The sequence below is a fragment of the Megalopta genalis genome, chromosome 1, assembly GCF_051020955.1.
Source record: "Megalopta genalis isolate 19385.01 chromosome 1, iyMegGena1_principal, whole genome shotgun sequence".
NCBI lineage: Eukaryota > Metazoa > Arthropoda > Insecta > Hymenoptera > Halictidae > Megalopta > Megalopta genalis.
The window spans coordinates 29,241,116-29,255,404 of NC_135013.1; the positions used below are offsets into that span (position 1 = coordinate 29,241,116).

The 14,289-nt window shown below is 44.2% G+C and overlaps 1 protein-coding gene across 5 annotated transcripts in view; it reads left to right on the plus strand.

The window, feature by feature from the left end:
• rho-6 (serine protease rhomboid 6) overlaps positions 1-13,828 on the plus strand; it is a 287,122-nt gene extending 273,294 nt beyond the window's left edge. For all 5 annotated transcript variants that reach the window (XM_033473974.2, XM_076525044.1, XM_076525036.1 and 2 more), the window contains 3 exons: positions 998-1,168; positions 2,635-2,790; positions 5,096-13,828. In XM_033473974.2, the coding sequence (XP_033329865.2) occupies positions 998-1,168; positions 2,635-2,790; positions 5,096-5,416 (648 nt within the window). In that variant the 3' untranslated portion in view covers positions 5,417-13,828. The remainder of the gene's footprint in view (positions 1-997; positions 1,169-2,634; positions 2,791-5,095) is intronic.
• Positions 13,829-14,289: the final 461 nt, after the last annotated feature.

The following is a 14,289-nucleotide window of genomic DNA, read 5'->3' on the forward strand; positions in this document are numbered from 1 at the left end:
AACTTTCCGTTCAAGCCATTTGGTATTATCATTGTAAAATGAAGAATTTTTTAAAAATTCATTATGCAGTCAATTATGGACATCTTAATACTATTGCTGATGCCCTCATTTAATCGTGGGGCGTATACGCCCCACGCGGCGTGATGGGCAATTTTTCTTTACTGTAACTTGTTTTAATTGCATTTCTCTTATTCCGATCAGTCATTTATTCGCGTGTCGTTGACACAATACTTACTGCTTCACTGAAGCTGGGATTGATTTATAGTTCTATAGTACTGTAAAAGTTGTAACATTCTGCGATAGTTGTGTGGATAAACCACACTTATGTTTGCCATGTTTTAACAAAGTTCATCGTAACATCCCTTTGTAATCGCATACAAACTTGAATTTAACTAAAATGTTATATTTTAAACTAATATAGGCATGATAAAAAAAATTATATGTGAGGATGCAACTCGCTTGGCATAATAATATTCAGCCAAGTATTTGTTAAAGTAATTCCTAGAAAAATAAATTTATTGGTTTGCTGTGTTATGCATGTTAAACTATACAACCTTTCCTTGATAATTATGATTTTTGCACTATTTTAATTATTGTAAAGCATACGCCAGAAACAAAATAATACAAATGTAAAGCGTGGGGCGCATACGCCCCACGCGGCTTGAACGGAAAGTCTTCAAAAAACGGTCTGGCAGGGAACGTGTTAAATATAAACAACAACACGATAACGTAGAGATTATTTTATAACATAAATAAATATAAGATAAAAACAAATACAAGAATTTTTAGCGGTGTCACTCGGAGTCACCACTCGAGTGCAAAGGGTTAAGATCAGCAAGTTCCGGAAAAAAGGTTACTGCAGAGCCGCGGCAATGCTTAGGCTGCATTCCGCGTCGAGTGCACTTTCAATTGTTTCTGTTGCCGGGGACCATTATACCCCGGCCGCTCGTTATCGCGATTTACTTGGCCGATTGAAACGCATTCTCGATCACGACAGATAGCCGTTCACTGCCTGGGGGATGAAGCGACCTTGCACAGGTGGCTGGTCTACGATCCCCGACAGAGGATCCAGGGCTGGAGGTTCGCCTCGTACATGCTCCTGCACTCGAACGCGCTTCACCTTGCACTCAACGTGGTCATCCAGCTGGTGCTGGCCACCCTGCTCGAGGTGAGTTAATCAGACTAATTGGCCGCGGACCACCACCACCACCACCGCCGCATCGCCACCGCCGGCAACCGTCCCACCTTCCACCCCTTCCTTTTTCCGCTCGTCGTCGACCACGTTGAATCTTTCCTGGCCGGTGCGCCGGCTCGATCGATTTCATACCCTGAAAGGGTTGAATCGGCTGGAAACCGCTTCGGATATTAGACTGTGAACGTTCCAGGCTGGTTTTTAACCCTTGGACGCCGGCTACTAACTTCCCAGCTGACCTCTCAATTTCCACCGACCTCCGTCCCTTTTTCCATTATTTTGCGGCTAGTTTTCAGTCATTCGTATCTTGCGCTTATTCGTATCTTGCGCGATTTAAGGCGAACGTGCTTGTGCTTGGACGTTTGAAAAAAGTGTCCGAGTCATGCTGGTATTATGGTAATTTCTTCCAGAAATCGTTCGGAGGTCGGAATTGAGACCGGCGGATTTGAGGATAATAAGTCGCGATTTTTTCGGCCTCGCGGCTCGTTTTTATCGAAACTCGGGGCGCTGTGCAAAAAAAGGCAGCGGATTTTTTGTAATTCTTTGGTTGACCGACTCCGTCGATTCTTAGCATCGGCGTAGCAATGAATCGCGTAGGCGTAGGACTAGCACAGAGAAATTCGGAGCAACCTGAAATTCGGCATTTTCGGGAGAAATTACTCTATTCTTATAATTTAACTCTCGTCGATGTTTGTCAATATTTATTTGAAAGAGCAGACTCTTTTCTAACAAAAGAAACGACAGAGCTGATCGAGGAGAAGATAAGAATTCCATTAATTGAGATTTGTTTGCAGTCCCTTATGACCCAACGCTTAATTTCAATTCTGTTCCGGCGATTAAAATGCCTTGTCCCAGTAATTAAACACAATTATTATTGACATAAATGTGTTATGTAAAAAATGAAAATCAATTGATCTCACTTCGAACATCGATAACGAAGTGGTCAAAGTTCGAACTAGTTGAAGAAAGTGATATTAACGCTAGATTTACGGGGCACAAGAAACAGCTGTTTTATATCAGTTTATAAAAGTTCTGATTTTTAACAAGAGCTGTTGCAGTAACATTTGCCGTATGTAACATATAAATTGAATAAATAACTCATAAACGTATATTTCCGATACGAATGATCGTAAATTAAAAAATTCGCGACCCGCCATTTTGACGGGTTTCGTAAATCCAGTGTTAAAAGCGTTCCTTTTCTTATTTTTCTTGGAATTACGAATAAGAATGAATAAGAAATTAGTAACAGTCTCGCAGACCAGTAATAATGATTACGAATTAAGTAAAATACACTATAAAAAAGTAAAGAAGAATCAGCCACATTCTATCGTAAATTTCCCAGAATTGAAAATCTGGTAAATCAAAGAACAGTAGCTCGCGGGTAAAACGAGAGATTCGAATCCTGTTACGAGAATTGAACGGTGAAAATGTGTTCTTTACAGGTGGAACAAGGTCGGTTAGGTGTCGCGACGATCTACCTTGGGGGCGGTGTTTGCGGAGCCCTGGGCGCGTCTCTTTTGCAGCCAAGTTTGTTCCTGATGGGCTCTTCCGCAGGTGCTTACGCACTGCTTACCAGCCATCTCGCGCATCTTTACTTGGTGAGTTTCGAGGAAAGTTGGTCGATCTATCGACGGCGGGGAGTCGAAACTTCTCGCGGCCACTCGCGCGCCGGGGGTGGCCACGGGCGCAGAGCTGGAAAAACTGGGTGAAACAGCCCCGACGAAGTTTCCTTTCCCCGCCGCTTCTACCCACCGTCGGCTCGGTTTTAAATCTCATTAAGCGAACAATAATACAAAAAAAGAAAAGAAGAAACAATACATCGATCGGCAGCCGGCGGAACCGCTCGCAAAGGGGCGAGGCGGTTTTGCGAGTTGACGAAGATAGTTTCGAACAGCGTAAAGTTCTTCCGAGGATTAACAAAGATCGCGGCGCATTCCGAATCAGCTTTCCTCTCACGGGTTGTTTCTTGCCGGCGCGGCGCGGCGCGCCCCGAAGTTACGCTCGCCGCTTTGCCGAAGTTTCGGCTTCGATTGCTTCTTGTTTCCGCGATTGTAGCTCGCGCGAACTCGATTTACCAAACAACGCCCGCGGCAGTTTCGTTCATTCGCCCCGAGCAGAAATAAAATTCCGACTTCGTTAGCGGCCGAACTTTCTCGCCGATCTTTTCTGCATACTTGACATCGCGGCGAACGTCTCGATATTCCTAGAAAACCATTTGGACGAAGTTATAGGAATAGTCGACTTTTTGCGATAAATGCCATAATGATGTATTATTTATACTTGTTTTTTCTTTAATGTCACAATGATTCGTTTCTGGAGAACAAAAGAGATCTTTCACTAGTTTGAACAGAAGCAAGATTACTATGCGATTATGTCCTTATGCGACATAAAAATTTTGTGCATCGATTGCAGGAAAGATGATACATGTATACTGGGTGTCCCAAAAATGTGTCGCAGATGGTAGGTTCAGTGTTAAAGACAATAATTTATATTCTTGTGAAAACAGATAGGATCAAGAAATGACCCATGCTCGATCCTCTTCAACATCGTGTACAGAAACTGCAGCGATATAATTTCAGCTCGAAAACTTTATTATTGTTCGAGTTATTTCAATTCTGGCAACAATTATTGGCACTACGGTCGTGTACGTGCCTATCAGAGTCGGGCGAAATTTTATTCGGATGACGGATAAGAGATAAAAGACTCAACGAATATACAATTTTATTCGACGCTATCGAACAAATATCCAATCGAATAAAAATTCATGTAGACTTAAAAACAGAAGCGACAGGATTTCGCGCGCCGATAGTTAACCCTTTGCGGTACTTCGACGACCACGACATAATATTTAACGTAATCTTCACGTAACCTTGACTCGTAATGGCGATTTCTGATAATAACTTGTTAAGTATAAATGGTATTCCGTTTATTTATCAAGTCGAAACAAAATTCTGTCCTTTTGTCGTTAATATTTAAGCACTCAAGTAAATGTAGGCGCATCAATTTTTTTTAATTTTTATTACTATCAAATTTTTGTTCTCTCTTAAGAAATTGCAGTAATTTCTCCCTAATTTTTTATTCTCCCCTAAGAAATCGCAGTAATTTCTCCCTAATTCGCGCTCAGATTGCGCACAAAAATGGACAATTTTGAAAGAGAAGATACTATTTATAGTTACATTGATAGATACAGATATACATACAGGGTGTCCCAAAATTATTGTACAAGCGAGAAATGAGAGATTCCTGAGGTTATTCGAAGCAACTTTTTCCTCAGCGAAAATGCAATCCGCGGCTTCGTTTACGAGTTATTAACGAGAAACAGCGACCAATCGCAGCGCCAGTACGGCCGGCGCTCTGCTCTTGCGGCCAATGCCCCGTCGCGCCGGCCGTCTGGCACGGCGGCAGTAGCCGCGAGGGCGGGGCGTCAGTCATGCGCGACCTCTCATTGGTCAGTGTTTTTCGTTAATAACTCGCAAACGAATCCGTGGATTGCATTTTCGCTAAGGAAAAAGTTGCTTCAAATGACCTCAGGAACCCGTCATTTCTCGCTTGTACAATAATTTTTCGGAAAATATATAATATATTATATTATAACATATGTAATATATACATTATAATAATCCTGTAGATACAGATTTATAGTTTATTATTTTCATTCGATTATCAACAACTATAAAAACAAGTCACAATGCCCGCGTAATCCAATCTCCTCTCCCCAAATTGCCCACTTTTGTGCGAAAACTGTTTGCAAATTAGGGAGGAATGACTATAGAACAATCGCAAAGCACTTAATCATTGTAACCGTGAAGCAAACGACGCCGCAAGGGGTTAAAGCTGTCAGCCGTGCCGGCTGTCGCTCTCTCGCAGCCAGTTAATCGGACCCGATCAATTCGTTTGCCATAGTGTCACGGCGAGCTGCGGTACGCCGGCTGGCGTCTCGGCGCCGTCTTGCTGTTAGCCAGCGCGGACGTGGCGTCGCTGCCGATCCCGGCCCTTCTGGGCTGCGGCAGAGTGGGCTGGGCAGCCCACGTGGCAGGCGCCCTGGCCGGTCCTCTGCTGGGTCTGGCGGTGTTCCCGAACCAGAGCAAGAAGGACTCGAGGGGTCGGAGATTCGTGAAGTTCGCGCGGCGGTTGTCGGCCATCATCGTGATGCTGCTGGTGGTCGGCGCCATCCTCGGCAACATCTACCTGATCACGCTGCCCCAGCTGAGGAAGCCGTCCTGACAGAGGATCGAACTGCTAGTCAAGCTCTGCAGACGGTCGTTCCTGATCGTCAAGATCAGGGAGGCCGCCGAGAGCGTTTTCGAGTAGGTCCGGCACGGTTTCACGACACGGGAACATTTCTTGAGGAGGTCCGGCAGGATCGCCGGGACGAGGAGGTCCGGCGGGTGGGTCGGAGGCGAGTGAAACTGCGCGACCAGTGGGAATCGAGTGGTACGAATAGCGGTGAAGAGTCTGAGGGACTCGCGAGTGCCGCGGGCCGAGGGCTCGGAGGACACTGGAGGAAATTTAGGGGACTCGGAGGCGGCTCGAGGAGAGCTTCCGACGCGACGGAGTGTGCCGAAGCGGACACGAACGCGGTGGTCCGATGATGTTCGTTGTGATTGTTACCTTGAGACGATCCGGTTTGGGCTGCAGCCGAGGCGGCTGCAGGGTCGCGAATGTGTTCAGTTAGGAATCGGACCTCGGGGCTGGTGTCCCGAAGCACTCTAGGACGAGCACGTAGAAATTTAGGGGAGACGAGAAGCTCTGTGTACAAGTTAGGGACTTGAGGATCATCCGCATCGATTACCTGGCGCCGTTCGAAGGAATCGAAGTAGCTGCCGCGAGCTTCTGGCCACTTGGCTGGCCAAACAGCCGAGCTACTGCTACACGGTTAACAATCAAAACCCCGGGGCTCCCACTCGGGTGGCCAAGGAGCCGAGGATTCTCGCTCCTACCGTCAACAATCAAAAGCGCTCGCACAGAGAGCTGCGAGAGACAGTCGCCGATCGAAGCGGACGTTTCGGTCGTGACTACGCCACTGCCTGGATCGGCGGTCCTATCCGCAAACGGCGCGTCGTTTTACTTCTTCTTTTTTTCTCTCTTTTTCTTTTCGCTCTCATCGTCGATACTATCGCGCTGGGAACGAGGAGAGGGATAATGGGATGACGGATGAAGAGGACCGCGAAGCAAGACGGCGGCGGCGGCGGCGGCGTATCGACAGGGCAGGATTGAAAATCCCCTTTCAATGCTACCACGACGCTTTAAGAACGCCAGGGCCGTTCTGTCGGACACTTTCTGCCGGGCACGCGGCCATCTTCCGGGGAGAATTTACGACGGCTCCTCTAATTGCGAGATTAGGGGGTTGTTGCGCGGCCGTGGAACGCTTTTTCAGGGACGGCTGACGAATCGCCGATTCCCCGAACAAATGGACGAGCCTCCGACTATAAATCGCTTAACCTGGACCGGTCGGTGTAATCGAGTATTTAACGCTAACACGCTTCCGCGAGGGTCGACCTATTCGATACTGTGTACTCGGCGGATCCGGGATCTTCTCCAGGGGACACGCGCCAGGAAACTTGGACCCAATTTTTGTGCCATCGTCGGACTAGCCCGAGGAGAGGAGGGGGGAGGAAGGGGCGGTTTCCCGAGTCCGTCGAACCCGTGATAGGGAGGAATCGAGATCGGGGTAGCTCGATAGTATGCGTCGACGTTCCCAAACCGCGAACCCGCGGACGAGACTGTTCAAGACTGTGGATGGGTGATCAGTGTACAATCGAGCTGGTGGCGACGTTGATCGATAAAAGTATTCGGTAGATCGTTGTTTACGGCTGCGCGGGGATTGCTGAGGGATGGTATGGTGCTCCCGTGGTTTTTCGGGCCGGGAAGTCTGTTGACCGGAAGCTTTAAGGTCTGTTGAATTTTGTAGATTGTCGGCTCGGCGGGACGATACACCGTGCGCCAGATGCACGCAGTGTCGTCGCACGTTGACTTTTATCGACGCCGGATATCTACCGCGTTGGTCAAAATGACCGGTTCCACGATTATTATTTTCAGTTTCTTGAAATTGTAAAGAGTCTCTCTCGCAGGAAACGATTTAATCGATTTCTTAATTCGAGCACGTATAAGGAAAGTATCGCGATGATTAAATAAATTCAATCCTGCAGTAATTATAAAACAACACGCGTTAGTCGTTTTTTGACCGATATACAGGATGTCCCAAAATTATGGTACTTCTGGAAAATGAGAGATTCCTGAGGTCATTTGAAGTAACTTTTTCCTTAGCGAAAATACGATCTGTCGTTTCGTTTACGAGTTATTAACGAAAAACACTGACCAATGAGAGATCGCGTACGGCTGACGTCCCGCCCTCGCGACCACTGCCGCTGCGTCGGACGGCCGGCGCGACGCGGCATTGGCCGCAAGGGCGGAGCGTCGGCCACACTCGCGCTTCAATTGGTCACTGTTTTTCGTTGATAACTCGTAAACGAAGCCACGGATCGCATTTTCGCTAAGGAAAAAGTTGCTTCAAATGACCTCAGGAATCTCTCACTTTCCGGAAGTACCATAATTTTGGGACATCCCGTATATTGTTTTAGAACAATGAGAAAATTTGATTTACTTAAACATCGCACGATTTCTGTCGCCGTATATGCTTCGATGAAGAAGTTTGTCAAAAAGTTTCTCGCAGAAGCGTTTCTATAATTTCAATAACTGTGAAAAGAAAAATCAGGAATCAGCCGTTCCAATTGGTTCGGTGGTTTCAGTGTTAACTTTTTGTGCTTATGTTATATGTTTCATGTAAGTTTTATGTATCTCGTTTCTAGTATTCGAGGCAGTCGAAACGCTTTGGTTGAGTTTGAAGTCTAGGGTTAGAGTGACTTACGTTGTTTAATGATTCGTTGATTAGTGGATCGTCGATTATTATAGCGATAGATGCGCTCGTTGGATTAGTACGGTCGATTCTCCGTCACCAATCCGCGCCCAGCCCTAGAGATGTTAATCAATAAGGGTGTTTCGAGTCATTCTTCGATATTAAACTACGGATAAGAGTAGCGTAAGGTATGTAAGCCCCCCAGGAACGTCGAATCCTTCCGAGAATTCCAGCGAAGCCGGATCAAATCCAGTGGATCGTGAGATCGAAATCGTACCGCGATTCCGTGTCGATCCGATCTCCGGTTTACATCCGTGAAATCGTACTGTGTTCAATTTACTATTTACAATGCCACGTTTTTCCGACGGACGGTTCGAAAGCGGATCGCATCGACGAATGCTAAATTGAAAAACTCCTGTGATTTTCCAGGGGCTTCCGGGGAATCCATGGTTCACGCATGAACGTGTCTCTTTCGCTTTAATAATTAGTCGAATCGACAAGATCGAACCGCGGAAGCGGAAAAGAAATCGGCCGAATATATTTCCCGGGACTTCCAGAAATTATTTGAATAATTTGAAACGAATTCCTCGGTTTCGTCGACTGCCCTCTCTTGATCTTCCAAGCGAATGCTCCTTACTTCTGCGACGGCGAGCATAAACTCATCAAACGTACTTACATCTCCCCGCTTTCGAACCTTCCGTCGCCGATGCGACCGCGAGAACGTACTTATTTCCCTCTCTGATTTACAAAACTGCCACGAATTTCGACAGCACGAAAATTGTTCCAAACCTGTCTCGTACTCGATGTGTTCAATTCACAGCACGGAATTGTACCCCGAAGTTTTGTACGGCTGTTCTCTTTTTCAGGCTCGAGGACAATGTGTTCATAGAACTTTTAACATCTCGCTAAGTTCTTTTTTTCAATTGACGAACGACCGAGGTTCGGTAAGACCCCTACGCAACTTTATATTTAAGACACCGCGATCCTGACTCTAAGCTAAGGTCACTCTTTTCTATCAGCCGGTAAGTTTCACTCCGGACAGAGAAACGTTGCACAATAATTGATCGAAGAATTCCGAGACTGCTTTACGAACTGCAGAATCCACGCAATTGTTCGTTCCTTTGGTCGATGCTCTCGATTATAGTCAATTCTCCCTAATTTTCCTTCAGCAAACAAAAATAAACAATTTTGGAAGGAAGAGATACGATTATTCGAGTCTTGCACCTCGTTCTTTTTTAATTGTTGACGATTGGCAAAAATGGGCCGCGAGGCTCGAATAATTCCATAATAATCCAAAATATAATATGATTCCATATAACTCCAAAATAATTCATTTTTGTTTACAAGCTGATGGAGGAAGCTTAGGAGGAAAGATGAGATTATTCGAGTATTGCACCTCGTTTTTTTTTAATTGTTGACGATTGACAAAAATAAGTCGCGAGGCTCGAATAATTCCATAATAATCCAAAATATAATATGATTCCATATAACTCCAAAATAATCCATTTTTGTTTACAAGCTGATGGAGGAAGCTTAGAAGGAAAGATGAGATTATTCGAGTCTTGCACTTCGTTTTTTTTTAATTGTTGACGATTGGCAAAAATGGGCCGCGAGGCTCGAATAATTCCATAATAATCCAAAATAATATGATTCCATATAACTCCAAAATAATCCATTTTTGTTTACAAGCTGATGGAGGAAGCTTAGGAGGAAAGATGAGATTATTCGAGTCTTGCACTTCGTTTTTTTTTAATTGTTGACGATTGACAAAAATGGGCCGCGAGGCTCGAATAATTCCATAATAATCCAAAATATAATATGATTCCATATAACTCCAAAATAATTCATTTTTGTTTACAAGCTGATGGAGGAAGCTTAAGAGGAAAGATGAGATTATTCGAGTATTGTACCTCGCTTTTTTAATCGTCGACAATTGGCAACCATAAAAATGAGCGCGAGGCTCGAACGATCGTGTCTCCTCCCCCCAAATTGTCCATTTCCGTTCACAAGCCGAAGGAAAATTACGGAGAATTTACTGAATTTTGAATATCTTGAACTTTCGTTGTTTCTCTCGCTTCGATGAAACAGTTTCCATGCTTTAAAATTCCGATCTTACCCGTGAACGCTTGCGGTCTAGTGCTTTACATTTCTTTTTTTAATAGAAAAAGAAACATTTTGATTTCTGAAAGATATTAGAACGAAACGGATTAATCGAAAGGTTGCGATTCTTTTGGAAACAGAACAATCGTCTCGACGATTATCGAATTCTCGCGTCACTTAATGTGCAACGCCTCCGATCAAAATAAAACTACAGAATAATTGAGCTAAGCTAACAGGCCCCTTTCTCCACGTAGAATTTGAAGCTTGTTGGGGTTTGGAAACCATTGCCCGAGTATCAGTATCCCTTGGATTCCTTTTGCGGGGCTCGAAGGCGGGGCAATCAAAACGGGAGATCGCGGGATCGTATCGAGGGGGATCAGAGGCGGACGTTTATGAACGGATAAATTATTGAAATATATTTCGATATTCCTGGCTGGGAATTGTTGGAATTGAGCGGGCAGATTTGCGTCGGGGTGGGGGCGGGGACGGAGAAAGGAATCCAAGTGACTCGGACAACGGGCGGATGCTCGTGGAAACGCGAACATTCTCTGGGAGCATTGCCGATGCTGCCAAGAAAAAGAATATGTTTATAATTGTATGTAGAAAATATTCAATAGCGGAATACCGTAGAGCCGAATCGTGTTCGGAATCTCCACGAATTCCCACGAAATTCAGTTTCCCCGAAAACGCTCTCGATTGCTCGAAGCGAAACGAAACGCGGAGCGGTAAAAAGCCCCGGGGAAATTCACGGCGACCCGAAATTCGGCAATTCCGGGAGAATTTACGATTCGCGAGAAGTTTCAAGAATTTGTTAACGGATTCGAGATTTAAAATTCTAGTGAAAAGAGGTTCGCGGTGGAAAAAATGTGACGGCCCCGATTGTCAAGGGATGGTGTTTTCTACCCGGCATGGGAAAACGACTTTCTTTATTTTTTAAGCCATCCGCTACAGTACTAAAAGATTCTAATAGAGAGAAACTTTCTGATAAAAATCGGTCCCGGTTTTTAAAGGAGACTTCCCTCTCGGGAAGAGATATTTCTTTTTTAAAGCGAATGCTTGAACCCTTCGCGACATCAAAAGGGCGTTGACCGAAGCTTAAAAGTTGCCCTCAGACGACGCTTTCGCTTCAGAGGGCTATTTTTTAGAGCCGCGCCTCTGCGTCCCAGCAAAAAAATATTAACACGTACTCCGCGCGCTGTCGTCTTCTTTCGCGGCAGTCCTCAAAGTCGCGCGGTATATTTTTCTTTCTTTTTTTTGAAGCGCGGCGCACAAAGCATTTGAAAACACGGGAAGAACATCTCATTAAGCTAGACTGTTGCGCCAAGCGAGCGAATTATCAATGTCGAAGTTTCTGCTCGCGCGTTCACGCGTTTTCGTAAGACACCACCGGTGCACGGCGAACCTTTGAAACTGCTCGAATGATAACAATCTTCCGTATTTTAAACGCTGTCCGCGTAGATAAAAAATAATATCGAACTGAAGCCGGAATGTTTTACAATATCGAAAACACGATCTCGAAACGACGAAGCCAGAGCGAAAGAATTTCTTGAAACGAGCGCGTCGAATTAATCTCATTCTCTTTGCGCGATGCCAGTGGTTACCGTGTTGAGACATGATTTATTGTTCAAATAACGTGTTCGAAGTGCTCGGTAATTATCGAGTCATGACTTCCTATTTTCAATTCCGTGGGAAATTCGTGGAGAACCCTGACGGAGAAAGGTGTGTTCTCCCCGGCAGTTTAGTCGATGATCGTACCTACTTGTTTAACAACATTACATACACACGCGCGCGCGCGTACACGCACGCACACAGGCACATACACGTACATACCACACGCAGACACGATGTACTTCCGAACACATATATACATACACACAGCAACACATACATACACACACAACACGAGCGAACTGGCTGTGATTATGTTAGTGTTACCGACTATGTCGTCACGGATTAATAATAATATTAATAATAATAATAATAATAATAATAATAATAATAATAATAAAATTAATAATAATAATAACGATAATACGATCTGTAAATATAACTGACTATTGAATATAAATACGATTATATACATACACTGTGATTCGGTCACGGGCATATTAAACGAGGAGCTGTCGCTCTACCCCAATTGTGTATCGAAACAATCGATTACCTGCAATAAAGTCGAAACCCGCGGTCCCCCATAATCCTGACGCCTTTTGCTCGTCATTTGATCATCCAATTTTCCGTCGTTATCTCGCGCACGATGATAATTGCCTGGATAATCGATTATCCTCTTCGGTAATTAGATTATAATGCGGTGAACGTGCGGCTTGAAGTCGGTGCGCGATCTTTATCGGGATCACTCGCTCATGCGGCACGATTTTTCGAACAATTCTAGGGAATTCTCAGTTTAAAAACGATACCGTAATGAATTCCAAGGGAATTCTTTAATTTGTTCCGAGATTCTATTTCGGAAATCGGTAACGCTCCGATTAAAATAATCGCAGTCTTTTCTTTCTCGTTTTTAGCGCGGGGAATTCTCGAATTTACGTACAATATCAGTGTGAATTCAAAGAGATTTCTTTATTTTATTCCGAGATCCTGTTTTGCAAATAGATAACGCTTCGACCAAAATAATCATAATTATATTCTTTCGTTTGTATTGCGAGAAATTCCGTAATGCTCCGATTAAAATAATTGTAGTCGTTTTTTTTCGTTTGTATCGCGGGGAATTCTCGGATTTACGTACAATATCAGTGTGAATTCAACGGGATTTCTTTATCTTATTCCGAGATTCTGTTTTGCGAATAGATAACGCTTCGACCAAAATAGTCAAAATTTTATTCCTTCGTTTGTATTGCGAGAAATTCCGTAATGCTCCGATTAAAATAATCGCAGTCTTTTCTTTTTCGTTTTTAGCGCGGGGAATTCTCGGATTTACGTACAGTATCAGTGTGAATTCAACGGGATTTCTTTATTTTATTTCGAGATCCTATTTTGCGAATAGATAACGCTTCGACCAAAATAATCACAATTATATTCTTTCGTTTGTATTGCGAGAAATTCCGTAATGCTCCGATTAAAATAATTGTAGTCGTTTTTTTTCGTTTGTATCGCGGGGAATTCTCGGATTTACGTACAATATCAGTGTGAATTCAACGGGATTTCTTTATTTTATTCCGAGATCCTGTTTTGCAAATAGATAACGCTTCGACCAAAATAATCATAATTATATTCTTTCGTTTGTATTGCGAGAAATTCCGTAATGCTCCGATTAAAATAGTCGCAGTCGTTTTTTTTCGTTCGTAGCGCGGGGAATTCTCGGATTTACGTACAGTATCAGTGTGAATTCAACGGGATTTCTTTATTTTATTCCGAGATCCTATTTTGCGAATAGATAACGCTTCGACCAAAATAGTCAAAATTTTATTCCTTCGTTTGTATTGCGAGAAATTCCGTAATGCTCCGATTAAAATAGTCGCAGTCGTTTCTTTTCGTTCGTAGCGCGGGGAATTCTCGGATTTACGTACAGTATCAGTGTGAATTCAACGGGATTTCTTTATTTTATTCCGAGATCCTATTTTGCAAATAGATAACGCTTCGACCAAAATAATCACAATTATATTCCTTCGTTTGTATTGCGAGAAATTCCATAACGCAGCAATTAAAGTAATAATTGTTCCCTTTCACTTGTATTCTAGTAAATCATTTTTTTAGCCGCCTGTAGTCTGTTCCACAAATTTTTCACCGCCTCTCCTCGGTTTCACTGAATGGAACAATTTCTAGAAGTTCGTCGGTTTAGAGTCCCGTTATCGATATTTGAGAAAGCGACTCTCCTTTATTCCCTTGCTTGTCGCGTCAAGATTTCAAACAGCGGCAGCTGCGGACAGACATCTCTCTCCGTCATTGTTTCTATTTTTCCGAGCGTAATCCGCCAGCCATTTCAGCGGAGGACTATCGGTTTACGCAAGCATCGGCGTATCATTTTTCTTGTCCGTTCCGGCAGAAGAAGGATCGGCTCGAAGGACTACGGCCGAACGAAAAAGGGAGGAGCGGCGAGGGGAGATCATTCGTAAGAAGGTAAGAAAATATTTTTCCTCGGGCATCGGAGATGGGCGGCAGAGAAAGAGAGTGAGAGAGAGAGAGAGTG